Source organism: Penaeus monodon, chromosome 18, assembly GCF_015228065.2.
Source record: "Penaeus monodon isolate SGIC_2016 chromosome 18, NSTDA_Pmon_1, whole genome shotgun sequence".
In the NCBI taxonomy this organism is placed as follows: Eukaryota; Metazoa; Arthropoda; class Malacostraca; order Decapoda; family Penaeidae; genus Penaeus; species Penaeus monodon.
The window spans coordinates 46,361,653-46,378,922 of NC_051403.1; the positions used below are offsets into that span (position 1 = coordinate 46,361,653).

At 37.5% G+C, this 17,270-nt stretch overlaps 1 protein-coding gene across 3 annotated transcripts in view; it reads right to left on the minus strand.

The window, feature by feature from the left end:
• Positions 1-156: 156 nt before the first annotated feature.
• Positions 157-17,270, minus strand: part of LOC119584532 (activated Cdc42 kinase-like) — a 46,523-nt gene continuing 29,409 nt past the window's right edge. For 2 of the 3 annotated variants that reach the window (XM_037933196.1, XM_037933195.1), the window contains exons 3-20: positions 16,820-16,957; positions 16,110-16,304; positions 15,466-15,615; positions 15,021-15,169; positions 14,675-14,815; positions 14,294-14,453; positions 14,053-14,169; positions 13,764-13,882; positions 13,427-13,560; positions 13,141-13,316; positions 11,585-11,704; positions 11,273-11,425; positions 10,833-11,078; positions 9,701-9,891; positions 8,728-8,803; positions 4,084-4,886; positions 3,147-3,498; positions 157-2,759 (exon numbers count right to left, since the gene is read on the minus strand). In XM_037933196.1, the coding sequence (XP_037789124.1) occupies positions 2,541-2,759; positions 3,147-3,498; positions 4,084-4,886; positions 8,728-8,803; positions 9,701-9,891; positions 10,833-11,078; positions 11,273-11,425; positions 11,585-11,704; positions 13,141-13,316; positions 13,427-13,560; positions 13,764-13,882; positions 14,053-14,169; positions 14,294-14,453; positions 14,675-14,815; positions 15,021-15,169; positions 15,466-15,615; positions 16,110-16,304; positions 16,820-16,957 (3,639 nt within the window). In that variant the 3' untranslated portion in view covers positions 157-2,540. The remainder of the gene's footprint in view (positions 2,760-3,146; positions 3,499-4,083; positions 4,887-8,727; positions 8,804-9,700; positions 9,892-10,832; positions 11,079-11,272; positions 11,426-11,584; positions 11,705-13,140; positions 13,317-13,426; positions 13,561-13,763; positions 13,883-14,052; positions 14,170-14,293; positions 14,454-14,674; positions 14,816-15,020; positions 15,170-15,465; positions 15,616-16,109; positions 16,305-16,819; positions 16,958-17,270) is intronic. The other variant, XM_037933197.1, reaches the window with a different exon arrangement.

The following is a 17,270-nucleotide window of genomic DNA, read 5'->3' on the forward strand; positions in this document are numbered from 1 at the left end:
GCATATATCATTAATAATTCATTCATAACTTCTGGTATAACATTAGTAAACTTTTTCAAATATGGTGTAATATTTGGGATTAGATGCATAAGCTAATATCATGGATATCATTTCAATTCCAGTGCATCTTTCTTCTTCAGGAAATAATAAAAAGGATTGCAAGATGTAAGGTTTTATATAGCTACAGGCATACAAACATTGCACTTCCTTCAAACATAGCTCCATACCTTATTAACTGCAGAATGGGCAAGTATCTTCCAACCACAGAGTATCTTGCACATCTCAGTATAACTCAAAACAACTGAAGGTAGGAGCTAACACAGTAAGCTCTGTGAACTTCCCACAGTCGTTATGCTTTCAAGACTAGACTGCTCGGTATCTTTCCCCCCAACAAGAATTTCTAATCTATACATACTGTTGCAGACCAGACATGATTCGACCATATAAAAATACAAAAGTATGAAAATATGCAACAATGCAGTTCCAAAAACCTATGGTTCTTACAGGATGACACAAGACATCGTAATGTTCTTATGCCAGTAATGCTTAAAAAACCTACATAATACAAAATTAAAGTGCATAAATGAAAATATATTCGTATATAAATGGGGCAAAATAATAAGATTAAAGCTCATTAATAATCTCTTGATTCATACACACCTAATATAACTATAAGTTGGAAGACTAACAAATAAATATAACTTTTTTTATTTTTTCTTGCTTATTGAACACACAAACTGGGCAAAAGCAAAGGGGATCCATCAGACATTGGCAGACTACTAAAAAATACCTCTACTTGATAAAAGGTTTGTGTCAGTTGCTTAACATATTTATACTGATGTACATAACTCGGCTTGATAACAGTTTAATACATGTTTCATAGCTAAAATGCATATCTATTCATGCTTATTTTCTTAAGCTTGGAAACTTTTCCTGACAGTTTTATACAATACCAATATAATTTTTTTTAGAAACACTTAGTGCCTAGTTTATAAACAATGGCCTTTTCAGTATAAACTATTTCCTAACCTTAAAAAAAAACCTTTGTTTATTTACTCTTTCAATTGCATAATCTAAACTGGATACATAATTGATCATCCAATAAAAATATATATTCTAAACAACTGTATTAAAATGTAACTCCCACATCCACATACCACAAAATATGTATATGTACACAGGTATTAAAAAAAAAGAACAATAAAATGACAGCATGTGGAATTACTACCATATTATATTGACTCTGAAAATGTTTGTCCAGATGAGGGCATTGTAATTTCATCAAATCACATGACTTGTTCCAGTAGCTTAAAAAAAAAAAAAAAAAAAATCAATGCCATTATGATTATGTAGTTGTACATATTCTCAATAACGGAATGAATAAAAATATGAAATGCTTTTACACAGAAGAAGAAAAAATAAAATAGATATAAACTTTAAAAGTGAAAAGTAAATCCAAAAAAGAACAATTATTTCCTGTCCTTTATCATAAAGAGCAGCATAATACAACTTCCTCAAATACATTTACCTTCCCTGTATCATTAAGCTTTAAACAATAATAAAGAAACAATATCATACTTGAATAGGAATATCAAACTTGACCAAAATTCATTCTAATGGTTACAGATATTAGATTATTTATTTTATTCATCCCTCGTATAACAGCCATCAGCTGCCTTAATAATTACAAACCTCCAGAAAGTTTTATTACTGATAAATATGAACAGAAAAGGAGCATTCATTATTCCACAGTATCAGAAAATAGAACATCTACCAAAGAGCAGAGAGATCTACCTTAATATTAATGAAATGACAATTATTTTAGACTTGGAGAGTCAGGTTTTATGGACAGAGATAAATGAAAACAGAAGAAAGTTGGATGTCATAAATAATTTATCTTTTCTCTAATGCTAATTACAAACTGTATAAATTCATCACCTGCTTAAACTGAAGGCAATTTAAGTAGGCATGAAGGACGGCTGATAAAATTTACTTGGCATAAAATCTAAGTACGGACATCATGTTCTGAATCTGAGTCTGGTAATTTTACACATAAACACATTAATCAGTATCCATCTGGAAAAAATTAGAAAGAAAATGGCTTCATACCTTAAGGGTATGTCTCCAGAATAATAATTAGCCAATAAAATATCAACAATTCAACATCCAAGATCCAAGAAGAGTAATGATACTGCAACAGGAAAGAAAAAAAGATTTTATAAATGAGTTAGTAAACTGCTGCCACAGAAAAGATTGTCCAAGCATTCTAGCATTCTATGACAAGCAATTAGTTGATGATGTTGCTCCATTGCTGTCGTGACATTTTTGTTGCTTTTTAATCACATCAGTCTTCTAACATTTTTCAGTAACAGACATTACTGAATGCACAAATTGAGTAGGCATTTTCCTTAAAAAAAAAGACAATTCCCCCTAAATACAAGACAAATGAATATGTAACTAAAAAAATAAATAAAATAAAAAGACAAAAGAATGAACCGTCATCATTACACCGGGCTAACTTTCACTAATGACACAGCAGATCAGACTTGTGCCGTGTCCTCATCACTTCCTCTTGTGGCCATCAGGTAGGAGGCAGCCTTGCTCACGTCCCAAGAGAAGGAGGCCAGTGTATGGCGAGCTACTTCTATGGGCACCCGGTGAACAATCAAGAGAAGCTGGAGATGTACCAGCTTTAGGGCACGATGCACATCCCACTCACATTCATTCAGGGCCACAACACATTCTTCAGGTGAAACTTGCTAAGGTAGAACGAGAAAAACAATAGTTATATATATAGGTCTTGCAAAGTAACAAAGCTCTTTCTTTTCAGGAATTGAAATTTCCTACCCAATTATCATTAGGAGACATTTAAACATATTTGGATAAAGTATAACATTACATGTGGCAATTGAGGAATAAATACAAAGTTTGACTTTTTTTCTTCTACAATACTGTCATGTTGTACTAACATTGAGTATAAATAATAACAATGATAATTTTAAACAATTATTAATTCTAAAGTATTGTATGCTATATATCTGTCATCCCATATAGCACCAAAAATGTAAATAACACCTTGACTAGCTGTATATACTGTGCTACATGAAAAACAATATTTATCCCTTATCATCTCTTTCTGCACAAACCTCATTCTTGAGAACTTTCTGCATGATGTGGACTTCGTCTGACTGAGTGCCTCGGGCAGGTCCCTGTGTCCGCCTCGAGTTGGGTCGGTCCATGGCAAAGTCCAGCAGGTCTTCACAAGACACATGATCCCCAGACTGGTAAAGGGACCCACTGCCGCCTCCTGGTCCCTCCCCAAAGCCATTAGTGGTTACATGAGGGTCAGAAGAGTTAGTGAAGGCATCTGAGTTAGGAAAGGGAGGAGGTAGAGGACCTACAGGAGAGAGACTTTGCTCTTCCTCCTGAATGTCATCCAAGGCATCCATCTCACTGGCCACTTGACTCTCAAAGCTGTCATCCAGGGCACTCGTACTTCTGTTATGAAGAATAGGGTGATTGTACAGTCAAAAATGAGTATGGCTCCTATCCTATGTACATAAACTTGGTTACTTATTAATGCCACTAGCACCACATATCTGTACATGAAACTTCATTCACTCATGAGTGGCACCTAATATATATGATTAAAATTAGTAAAAAAAAAAAAAAAAAAAAAAAAATGAATTCGATAACTCTGTATACTAAAATGGATGTGATATGATGTTTGTGTTTCAAACAAAACACTTGTGACTGTTGAATAGACATTTTTTCTATGATATCAATTACAAGCTATGACACTTATCTTTTTGTTCATCAATTCTTAATACAATTTTAATACAGAATGACAAACACACTTAAAATTATTTCTAAAGCTATCTAACAATCCATTAATGAATATGTTTCTAATACTAAAAATCATATATGTTGTGGCTCATTCAGTCCTTAGAATCTTCAACATTTGTGAAGGTAATTAATTCATTAAAAAATTAATTAAAAAAAGAAGGAAAAAAATCCACTCATATTCAGTACTGTACAGCAGTTAACATACATTCAACGCCCTTACAAGTCCTCACTACTCACGTAAATAATCTAGGAGGTTTGGCTGGTGGTAGTCTAGGACCAGAAGGGCTTGTAGCCTCATCGCTAGTAAATCCATCAGCTGGTGATGTAGTTGCCGCAGCTGTGCCATGAGTCTCCAGTAAGGGATTATGGGTATGCTGGATGACCAACCGACTGCTGGTGTGCTCAGTTTTGTCACTCACGCTCGCTAACGCTGGCACGTGACCTCCCCCACGGAGCAGAGAGTTGGTCACGCCACCAGGGATGATGAGTGGGTGTTTTCTCTGATGGCGGGGTTTAGTAAGGGGTGCAGCTTGTCTTGTTCGATCTCGAGGGGGTAGTGGGAGAGGATTTACTGAATCTTGATTGCTACCGTCAGTGCTTGTGCTTTCTGGTGTCGTGCTGACTTCCCCGAATTCGTTATTAGCGTTATAGGCAGAGTTAGGTATGACTAAGGGAGAAGGTTTTGGTTTTACTGGAGGTGGGACTTTATTATGCTTAAAACCTTTGGGTAATGTCTGGTGTGTTCCAAGGTCAAAATTATTATTTGCTGTGGTCGTTAACCCTTCCCGAACCCCTCCAGACTTCATTCCGTGACTTCTCTCTATTGTGCTGGAGCCTGAGGTAAAGTTGTGTTTGTTGCCCCTAATCTTGGGCCTGACAGTGACCCCGGCTCGAAGCATCCTCAGTGGGTTGTGTTCCGCAGGCTCTGGCTCACACACAGGTGGCTCTGGCTCACTGCGAAAGGCCAAGGGTTCACAGTCCAGGCCTGGCCGCTCCACCAGAGAGTTGTACACTTCTTTGGCCTCCTCTGATATACTTGACTGTGTTGGGGCAAACAGAAAACAAATATGCTAACAAAAACAAAATTAAAGAAAAACACAACGTTAAGCCACTGCATTCCCAGTGGTCTTGTCCAGTTAAATAAAAAGCAGGATATATTTCTACATAATAAACAGCAACACCTACATGAGATGTGGACATGCACAACATGCAGTAGGACTAGTGGACCCTTGCAATTTCACATCAGTTGGAATGGCAAATACACATGAAATCTGCCAGAACAGCCATACATCTATTTTTTTTTTTTTTTTTTTTTTTTTTTTTTTTTTTTTTTTTTTTTTTTTTTTTTTTTTTTTTTTTTATCTTTCCTCATGGTTCACAGAACTATTGACTCTGATGGAAAATGATATATTCAACCCTTACATCATATGCAAATCAAGATAATCCTAATGCATGCTTTATCTCAAGAATCATCGTATTATGTTTAAGAGACGAATATGTACAATATGTCATCTGCAGCCATAAAAGAGATGTAATTATAATTCTGGAAAATTAAAAAACAATGCGTGGAATTCTCCTTAGGACCTTTATATACACATTTCACATTTTACGTTATGGAAAATGAGAATGAAGCCCTTGTGAAATCTTGCAAATGGTATTCAATCATTAATTCTTATTCACTTATCAAAACATGTGATTATATCTTATTCAATAACTTTAGATTTCTATGTGCTTAAGAACAAATTATCAAAAAATGTTACTCATAGAAATTAAGCAAGAAAGTTTTTGACAAAATTAAACAAAGAAATCATTAGTTACATTTTTCTTTATTAACTCATAGCACGAATTTGACAACTTACAAAATGATTCTCAAAGAAAATGACTACGACGTTATATAAGAAGCCAGCAAGAAAGCCTTCCCTTATCAACTTAATAAACTATATTTCCAAATGATAAACAGAATCCATTAAATCCACTTCTGTAGTTGAAAGCAAACATTCATAAGAGAAATCCTTGTGGTCAAGTTAAGTGAAAAAGAGCAGACAAAAACTCTTGTGATAATATTTTATGTCCCATCTCGTACACTTCATCTCTCAAGAAACATCTCAAAAAGTCCTATAAATTCAAGTTATAAATGCAGGAGATTCGTACTGAAATTATAAACACAGAGAAGAAAAAAATAATCAGTAACATTAAGTATATATATATAAAACCTGTGTGCACTAAAATAACAGCTGATAGATACACAAGTCCAGTAGATAAAACAAATGGGGATTATTAAACCCACCTCCATTTAGTACATGGATCACTATCAGTAATACCACTACAGAGAAAGAAATATAGTATAGACTCTGCATGCCTGTATATGCACAAAAAACAAAAACGAAAAAAATTGAGGAACAATTTCCTGGGCTAATTTTCCCACAATTAAAAACAAACTAAAAATACATCATGCAGTTGACAAAACACACAAAAATCTTTCTACAGCATCTACCATCAAAACGGAACAAAAACACTAAATACACAGATCATGCACTACACAAAATAAAAATCAAGTGGGGGGTAAAATACAAGCATTGTTAATTCCAAGTTAAGGTGAAAATGATAATCCACCAACAAATCAAACATTTTCTATGTCTTCATCGATCAACTGCAAAGAAAAGAAAAAAAAAAGAAATCGTGATATTATGTAGGTTGGATGTTAGTAGTATTAGTCATAATACAATGCAGTCATCCCAATTCAAAGAACTTTTTTTCTTTTTACAGAACTTAATACTAATTTTGGGTATATTTGTCTAAATGATACTTCAGTTTCACAAGATGTGTAAAAATAATCCAAAATTTGGTAAGGAGACGGAAAATGCAATATACATTTCCCTGGAAAGTATGACATAGACTTTATGAAGAGATGATGAGTGAGGGAGAGAAGGAAGAGAAGAGAGAAACAGAGAGGCTTAGAGTATGGCAAAAGATAAGCATATGTAAAAGGAGAAGATGGGGAAGGGAGGAGGAAAATAGGAAGGAAAGGGAGGGGGAGAGGAGAGGAGAGGAAAGGAGAGGGATGGAGAGAGGAGGGAGGGGAGGGGAGGGGAGGGGAGGGGAGGGGAGGGGAGGAGGGGAGGGGAAAGAGAGAGAGAGAGAGAGAGAGAGAGAGAGGAGGAGGAAGGAGAAGAGGAGAGAGAGGGAGGAGAGAAAGGAGAGAGAGAGAGAGAGAGAGGAGCGAAAGGAGAGGAGAGGGAGGGAAGGAGGAGGAAGGAGAGGAGGGAGGGAGGGAGGGAGAGAGGAGAGGGAGAGAAGAGAGAGAGAGAGAGAGAGAAGGAGAAGAGAAGGAGGAGAGAGGAGAAGGGAGAAGGAGGAGGGAGAAGGGAGGAGAGGAGGAAAGGGAGGGAGGGAAGGAGAGGAGAGGAGAGAGGAGGGAGGAAGAGAGGAAGAAGAGAAGAGGGAGAGAGAGAGAGAGAGGAAGAGAGAGAGGAGGAGAGAGAGGAGGAGAGAGAGAGAGAAAGGAGAGAGAGAGAGAGAGAGAGAGAAGGAGAGAGAGAGAAGAGAGAGAGAAGAGAGAGAGAGAGAGAGAAGGGGGAGAGAGAGAGAAGAGAGAGACGAGAGAGGAGAGGGAGAAGAGAGAGGAGAAGAGAGGGGAGAGAGAGGGAGAGAGAGAGAGAGAGAGGAGAGAGAGAGAGGAGAAAGAGAGAGAGAGAGAGGATGAGGAGAAGAGAGAGAGAGAGAGAGAGAGAGAGAGAGAGAGAGAGAGAGAGAGAGTGAGAGAGAGAGAGAGAGAGAGAAGGAGAGGAGAGAGAGAAGGAGAGGAGAGAGGAGAGAAAGAGGGGGGAGTGGTATAGCGCAGAGGAGGGGGAAGGGCAGGGGAAGAGTGAAAGGGAGAAAGAGGTGGGGTGTACGATGGGGGAGAGAAAGAGAGAGTAAAGTCAAATAAGTGTGAGAGAGAAAAATGTACATGCCAGGATACTTTTGAATGCAAAGATAAGGTAATAGATGTAATCAAATCAACTTTAAAACATACAAAGTAAATCTGGACACCTGTATGCCCAATTTCTTCTCATAGATTGCTGAGCAAGCACAGCCTATTAGGAAGTAAGAGGTCCTGGTTCTCTCTTTTACATGCAAGTCTAATCCAATTATGCTCTTACTTCCAATACTACAATGCATCCTCTATCAGCCTCTTGCATCAGCTTACCTCCTCCTCTGGCAGGCTCTCATTCCCAGGTAATATCTATGATATGGCTAACTAATGCTAGGATATGTAATACTAAATGCACGCTACAATATCACGAAGAAATGAAAGATGAGGACAGTTACAATGGACAGATGACAATAAGAAATATGAGGTGTTCCTGGTGAGAAAGGAGACAGGGATTCTGAGCTAATATGGGAAAAATAACATCTACATCTCATCTTCCATTTGGAATGTTACAAGACATGAAGCCTTTTTCATCAGATTGCATATAAAGACTTGTACAATTCCACAATACTGAACAACTTCATCCAAGAAACCCCACAGTGACATGTTCCTCATCTTATATCATGTGCTCATCACCCCTGGCAGCAAACCTCAGAGAAAGTGAGAAAGAGGAATCAATGAAGAATGCTGAGGTAATGATGACCCAAGAGGGTGGAAGCAAGATCACTCAAGGATGGAAGAAAGTCTGAAAGGAAGTTGTGGTCCGCCCTGAGGAGCTGAGGAGCCTGATGACTGGAAGAATTCATTTAGTGATGATGATCAAGAAACTCATTAAAGACAAGACTTTAAGAACAGGCAAACACTTACCTTACCTTCCCAGCAACTCAATCACACTATATCTTATTCAATAGTATGCAAATGCAGAATACAAATCAAGTGAATTCACTGCCTATGAACAAAAAACTTACCTGAATATCTGGTATAGATGCAGCTTCAGCACTAAAGTGACGTCTCTCTGGCTTTGGACTTCCCTTGCAATGGAATCTAAGAGAAGAAACATAATATGCATGAACAAATAATACTTAAGGAAAATACATACATACACATTTTCACATTTATACAGTGAAATTTCTACCTTAAGAAACAAATATATAATAATTTTCATATTATTAAATATTAAAAGCAGGCTTTCATAATGCATCATGCAAAAAGTACAAATCATCAAATTCAATTTCTTCTTCTGATATCCTTCTGACATATTTCACAGTGCCTACTGTATTTCATGCCACTTTGTCAATACATTTAGTACAATTTTTCAAGATGTATAGGTGAATCAGATCTTTCAGCAGAGGGCAAATCTGCTTTTTTGAGTAACTGTTAAAGAATATATATATATATATATATATATATATATATATATAAAATAATATATATACTATATATAATATATAATATATATATACATAACAATATATCACTATATATATATATATATATTATATTATATATATATATATATATTATATATATATATATATATATATATATATATATATATATATATATATATATATATATATATATTTGCATTTTGCTTACAGCAAAATGCAACTTCTCTTGAAAACTCATAATTTCCATCAATAAACTGGACTTGCATCAATAGACACACTCAATTTTTCCTTGAAAACTACATCAAATACATTAGAATCTATCATTTCCATAAAAACACTAAAAACACATGTAGACACACATGCGCATAAACACCCACACAGAGACACAGGCACAAACATACACTCATATGCCAATGTTCTCTAGTTCATGATACTTATATTTATAAATGGGAATCAAGGCACTAATTATACCACTTGTTCTAACAGTATATTTCCTGGTAACCCCTTTCAAGTTCCTTCTCTACACGTAATGTGAACGCCTATCACTCACTTGAAGGAAAAGCGAGACCCTCCCTGTTTACTGGGAGATGACGGGGTGATGGGGGAGTCCGGGACACCATCAGAGTCTGCCGAACTTTCCAAATTACGGTCTAATTCCAGTATACTTTTGGAGGCAAGTGCGTTAGCCATGGCTATTGCAGAGTCTAAGGTACGCTGATCTGCAGCCGAGATTGGCTTCACCTGTAGGAATGATTAAGCTTCAATAGATTCAGAAGAAGAAAGATAATTAGGCTGTTAAAACAATCATGTCTTTATTAGTATCAGTGAGCTCTTAAAGGAAGATAAGACAAATTCATGCTATTTTACTGGACAAGGACTGACATATGGTAACACTTCCATGACAGCTTCAGAAAATGAACAAATATTTTGTTTCCTTAAGACCTTTACTCATAGCAAAAAAACAACAACAACAAACATTACAGCAGAAACACTTATCAGTTCATTGTTCTATACAGCACTCATAAATTTCATGTTGAAATTTAAACATGAAGAGGTGACACTTTTAATGAAATTTATAATAAATGAGTCATATATGAAAAGTTTTCTAGCTATTGTAATAAGTAATAACTATGTGTAAAGACTAGCATATGACTTTTTTTTTTTTTTTTAGAATCTGATAAATGGTAAGATATCAAAAGGTACTTGCAAGTCATTATATTAGAATATTATAAATGATTACCATCACATATGGATATTTGTTTTTCTTCCTGTTTCACTCCAAAACCTCCCACACAACACAAACAAAGGATCTCACACTGACAATCATGCAGGGACACAATAACATATTTACACAAAAAGGGGCTTGTCAAATTGTAAAATTATAGGCTCATAAGATGAACTCCTGTTTCCCATGGACTTTCTTTGAAAAAAATGCATCTCATCATACATTATGCAATTCCTTAATGATAGGAAGGAGAGAACAGTGGTTGATGTAGGAATTCTGAGAAAGTAAAAATCTCACTAGCCATAAGCCTTAAACATTTGGAAATTTAGCCTCCCACATGTGATGTGGGCATACTGGCCATGGGCAAATTTTACATCCTTATTTTTTCTGGAACAAGGTACATCTTACAGGCCAACAGGTATCTTCCTAAACAAACTCCATACATAATGGTACGCACCATAGCCTGCTTCTTTTTGGAGCATTCCTTGTTGGAGAACTTGGTAGTCATCTCCTTTATTTCATTCTTGACGTTGTGATTCTCATTGTCCTCTAGAAGAGCTTGCGACTGCTGCGTGGGTGTCAGAGGGGGGAGTGAGCCGGGGGCATCCAGGGACGAGGGGCCAGAGGATGCGGAACCACCAAGGGCCTTGAACACCTCGTCCATCAGGCTTGGGCCCAGGTCGAAAGAGCTGCTGCGGAACGGCTGTGAGAAGAGAGTGAATTGTTGTAAAGAAATAACGGTGTGAGGAACCTGTCCCAAATATCAATATGAGTAGTAGTGATATACATCATAGGTACTCTAAAAGGTTCTTATCAAGAGAAAATATGATTAAGGTCAACAACAACAACAACAAAAAAATTACAAATACCATCACCATTTCCACAAGCTTTCCTTACCTCCACTTTGGGCAAAGGCTCATCCTCGTCAGAGATCTCGTGGTACTCGTGGTCCGACTGCCGTGTGCGAGCTGGACTGTCTGGCTGGTCCTCGCTGGCTGTGTCCGACCAGTTGTGCTCAGCTGCCGGGCCAGACTTACCCTTGTCGCCCACCTGTCGTGGAAAATATGGATTACAAAGGAACCAGAATATAATGTCATTCCATACAGAATTTCCCGAGGATTCTTTTCTCTGTAGAGTATATTAATGTTTGAAGTTGGTGATCTGTACACTGCATAAGAAAATGAAAATATAAAATTCCTTAAATTCTACCTTCTTTAATAAAGGCGCTCTGTCTGAAACATCGGAGCTTGCACGGGTCAGCGACGTAGACTGATCGTGGTCATCCGACGGCTTGTATGGGGTTACAATCTGCTTCGGCAACTGATGATACTGTTCAGGGAAGGATAATAAGTAGAAGATGAGTAAAAAATATCATAACTGTGCAATCCTGACTTGATACTGTAATTTACTTTCACCTATGTTCACTAATGATACTTGATGTGTCAAAGTTCATTCCACTGTTTCAGAAACTAGTAAACAGCAGGTCTAGCAAATGAAGAGTATTGAAAGCACGAACTACAAGCAATGCACATAGCTGCCAAAACTCTGAAGGTATAACAAATCCAAAAGCAATTTAATTTCTGTAACAAAAAAGAGAAAATCATAGCAGAATGTAGCAACTAAATGAAGAAATAAAAAACAATCAAAAAAACATAAAGAAAAGTATTTGTACTTTAAATCATGCCTGCCACTGAAAACAGAAGCTAAACAGAAGATGCTCAATAAACCAACAACAAACTCATACAACAACAAAAGGTAAAAATCAAAGGAAATACATGCACTACGACGTATCATCAATGAGAAGGATTCCACGTAGAACAAAAAATGCAATACAGTACAAGACTTTTTCAAAGCCTCCTACGCTTTTTGCTCAAAAAGGTTAGTTCGCTCAACAGCAGCATGCTCCTCATCACCACCAACTAGTGATAAGACCACTTCTAACAACTGTCCCATTGACTCTCAGTAACTATCTCAATTGAAAATCTACGTCTGCCTCATTTTAGAAGAACTGTCTCCTGTTGTGGTATTTACATGAAGGTTTACCATGCTTTCCATTCCAAGAGGCGGCATGGCCTAGTTATTTAGGAAATGTGTTTTGGACGTAAGAATATGTCTATCCAACTATCCTTAGCTCTACCATCCACATTCTTAACCTTTTTTATTCTGAACTTCAAGTATACCTTATTGTAAAAAAATATGCTGTTCAAATGTCAATATTTATGTCCCAAATAAATACAACAAATTCTGTATTATCCAGACTAGACTTTGATGTAGGTGTCCACAATGAATAACAATGATTAAATCACTCACTATAACATTACCCTGCTCTTTTTGCTCTTGGCTATGGCTTAATGATTTTTTAAGTAATACGGCTAAAAAGAGGCTTTAAACCTATTTCTAAGGAACTGTTTCTCCTGAGTGACCACAGCACTACTGTTTAGCATAAACAACTTGGAGCAGATTCAGCTGATTCACATCAGCTGAATCTGCTCCAAGTCATCCTAGCATGAATGGGCTGAAGTCCCATATAAGACTTCTGGAAGTAAGCAGTATCTTTGTCTGAAATATATCTTCCTATTATAATAAGTTTGTAAGTTTCACTATAATAAGTTCTGTTACTGAGAATCCTGGGAGCACAAGCTTTGCTTCTATTGTTAATAAAAAAAATTAATAAAAGACAAAAGATACCCATATCATACCCATAGCCATTTCCCAATCTGTGATACAGGGACACTAGCCTAATTAAAAACAAAACACACTTTGACCTTATCAAGCTTTTTTTGAACAAATCTCCCAGCCTGGACCTTATCTCCGAGGAAGGAGACATCACCAAAGTATGCCCCGTCCAGTCCTACGTGTCCTGTGTGCTTGAAATCTCCCTGAGGCCCAGATATCATCTCTGGCCTCAGACGGCGTCGCGAAGAGTAAGGGTTTTTGCCATCTGCAGGTTAGAGCACAGAGGAAGATAAAAATTAAATAAATTCACTGTGAATATCTATGCAAAACAACAGTAGCATAAGTTTAATTACTCAAAATTTATGGTCACACTACCTCCTCTCTGGAAAGATGATTTATTGGAAGGAATGTTCGTGCCCAAGTAAGTGACAGTGTTGGCAGGATTAAAGTGTCCCGTCTTCCCTGTATTCAGCACTCCTTTCCATACTCCTGGGTTGTCTGTCACGGGTCTAGAGGAAAGCAAGAGACAGTATTAGAACCACATCTGAAGATAGCATCTCCAGATTAAAAAGAAAGGAAAAAGCATAATGCTTTTACATGTAGAACTTTTAGAAGGTTAATATATATATTTTATCATTTATCATAGCCCTTATCAGTATATTTTTACCCTAACAAAGAATGACCAAATATAAATTCATGATCATAGTCCAACCTTTTATCTAAGACAGTGATGACATCTCCAACTGAGTACTGCAGTCTGTCCCTCTTGCCTCCAGGTGTAGTCGGAGGGTCCTCACAATCCCGCACTACCTGGACTTGCTCTGGTTTGCACTGGAAGGAGGCACTAGTTTTAATATCTTTGTCATAAAATTTGCACTCTTATACATCCCTGTCCTTGCATAAAAATTATGCTAATAATATTTTGAATAACATATTTTAAGGTGTCAGGGTTTAATCTGATTTCAGAAATTTGATTCCTGCTTCTGGACAGGTCTACTTACATCAGGCAAGATGTCCATAAGATCTGCAAACTTGGGTCTTTTTGCAGGGTCATGTTGCCAGCACTTGAGCATTATGGTGTAATATTCTTTGGGACAAGCTTCAGGTTGTTCAAGACGCTGGAAAGGAAGGAAATTTAAATGTAAACCAGACACCCATATCCATCTACAATAGAAATGAGTACAAGGTCATAATACATCACTCATCTGATTCCCTTTCATTACCAACACTCCTAATGCATACTTGGAAGTTTGGCTCGTCAATAGCTTCTAGTATCTGCTGTCCTGTAAGTGCGGCCCAGGGCTGGAAGCCATAGCTGAACATTTCCCACAGAGTTACTCCAAATGCCCACACGTCCGAGGCAGACGTGAATCTTAAGTAATTTATACATTCTGGAGCACACCTGAGAAAGAGTTTTTGCAGTTAAGTAACAACAAGGAAAAATATACACATATTTTAGGAATTAACTTTTCTAAAGGGATTTGGGTTACAAGTCACTGAAGGTTAAGGTCCAAATATCTGCCAAACGACAACAATAGATTTCACAGAATATCATCACAAATAAAAGGTATATCATTAATCCATCATAACAAAAAACAATTTCACAAGAGACCAAACACTTACCATGCAATTGGGAGTTTCAAATTAACATTAAAATTTGTTTGGTAATAATCTTTTCCAACACCTAAAGCTCTTGATAGGCCAAAGTCTGATATCTTGATCTTGTTTTTGGAAAACACCAAGATATTTCTTGCAGCTAAATCTCTGTAAGAAAATTATAAAAAAGTTATAAAAAAATGTCCATCTCATATGAAAATCAAATCTTAACAGATATCTTATCATGTATTTGATATTAGTTAAGCAACTAATTTTTCCATAAAAAAATAAATATATACTTATATAAACAATTCCAGCAGCACATACACAACAGAAATGACCAAACCCTGTAACAGAGCGCCAGCCACATTACCTGTGAATAAGTCTCTTGCCCTCAAGGTAGGACATGCCATCGCAAATCTGTATGGAGAAGTGGCAGAGTGACGTGACGGGGAAACTCACTCTTAGAGAGGGTTCCTTGATGCACTCAAGCAGAGACCGAAGAGGAGCCAGTTCTGTTACCTGTGGCACAATACACATGATGTTAGTTTGTGCTTCCATTCTTATTTTGCACCTGCTGTAAATTTTACAAGTAACTCACATACATTTTCTTACACACTATATAGCAAGAACAAGCTGAACAAGTACTGGTACTTGAAAAATAAGAGCTATTTCTAAACATGGGTAATAATGAAAAAGTACACTTTAGAATGAAAAAAAAAATGTTTATCCTTTTATTTTTTTAGCACAAAACTGAAGTCTTTTTGCATACCAGCATTTCTTCAACATGAAAGTACCTCCCTTCCCCACATACATACCAGCATTAGGGCATTTGTGTCCAGCACAACACCATACAGTCTCACAATATGCTCGGAGTCTATGGTATGCATGATCGCTGCCTCCTTCAGGAACTCCATCGGCTGTGTCTGCATCCTCTCCTTACTGAGGCATTTAATAGCTACCTGAATCTGTAGACGGCAATTACAATGAGGAATGTGAACAATTTCAACAATACTATAAACTAACAAAATCTATTTGCTCACCTAGACGGTATTATTGCTCTAAAATACATAAAATATAATAGAGATAAAATAGATAATTGTTTCTATCAATTGTCATTACATTATCTGTTCCTTTTTGATAAAGCAAATTATCTGATTAATTGTAAAGTTTAAATTAAATGCATCTGCAAGTAATAATCTTAAAATGTTTGTGCCAATATATAGCATGTCATGCCTTCCACACAATGTAGTACAAAACAAATTAAAAAGAAATCATTATAAATAATAATATTAATACTAATAGTACTAATACTAATAATAACAATAACAATAATAACAAATATTGATAATGAAGATGAAAACGGCGATGAAGATGAAGTCAAAGACAATAACTCTAGGGATTAAAACTAATTTCACTAACAAGAAGGAAACAAAGTACAGCCGGCATCCAGCCCACTCACTCGCTCGCCCTCCTCGTTGGTCCAGACGCCCTGCTGCACCACCCCGAACTCGCCCACGCCCAGCTCCTTGTTGATGACGATCGCGTCCGCAGGGATGATGTGCTTGCTGGGGACGCGCACGCTCGGCCGATCGCCCACCTCGTCTGGCACCACCACCTCATGGCTGTCCTGACCGTCCTTCCTCGCTAGGAGGATCTGGGCCAGGGGAAGGAGGGAAGGAGGGAGGGAGGGAGGGAGGGAGGAAGAAGGAGGGAGGGAGGGAGGGAGGAAGGAAGGAAGGGAGGAAGGAAGGGAGGAAGGAAGGAAGGAAGGGAGGGAGGGAGGGCGGCGGGCGGGCGAGGAAAAGGAAGGAGGGAGGGAAGGAAGGAAGGAAGGGAGGGCGAGGGAAAGGGACGGAGGGAGGGAGGGCGAGAGAGAAAAAAGTTTTTTAATTATTGTTGTAGTTGTAGGAATTTTTTTTTTTCAGTAGATATATGGGACGGCTACTGAATTATCACTTGCATTTTTAGATATGTACCACGGTGAATATATATTTTTTTTATTATGTGCTAACGTGCTAAAGTTTTTTTTTAACTATGTACTAACGTGAAAATACAAAGTTTCTATTCTTTTTTTAGTTGTGCATTAACGGGGTGAATACGTAGGTTTTTTTCTTGAAAGACGAAGCTTAAAAGAGACAAAAGCCAAACCAACGCATCATAAAAACGCACCTTCTTGAATTTGGAAAGGTAAGTTTGCGGACAGTACTTGTGGAAGTACTTTTTGAGTCTGCGCACCTCGGGTCGGGACATGCCCATGGCCTGCAAGTCCTCGTCGGCCACGAACTTAAGCTGACCAACATTTTGCACCTGCGAGGGCAAGGGGTGTGGGAATGGGAATAGGAGTGCACAGAGGAAGTGCCAAGCGCAGGATTAAGCTCTGATTACGCCTGTTAAGAAGTTCCATCTCCATATCATTATATATGCACATTTAAAGAATGTATATATGAACACATAAAAACTCTCACACACACACACACACACACACACGCACACACACACACGTACGCACAAGCACACGCACACGCACACGCACACGTATGCACACGCACGCACACGCATGCACACGTCCGCACAAGCACACGCACATGTACGCACATATATATATATGTACATATTGTAT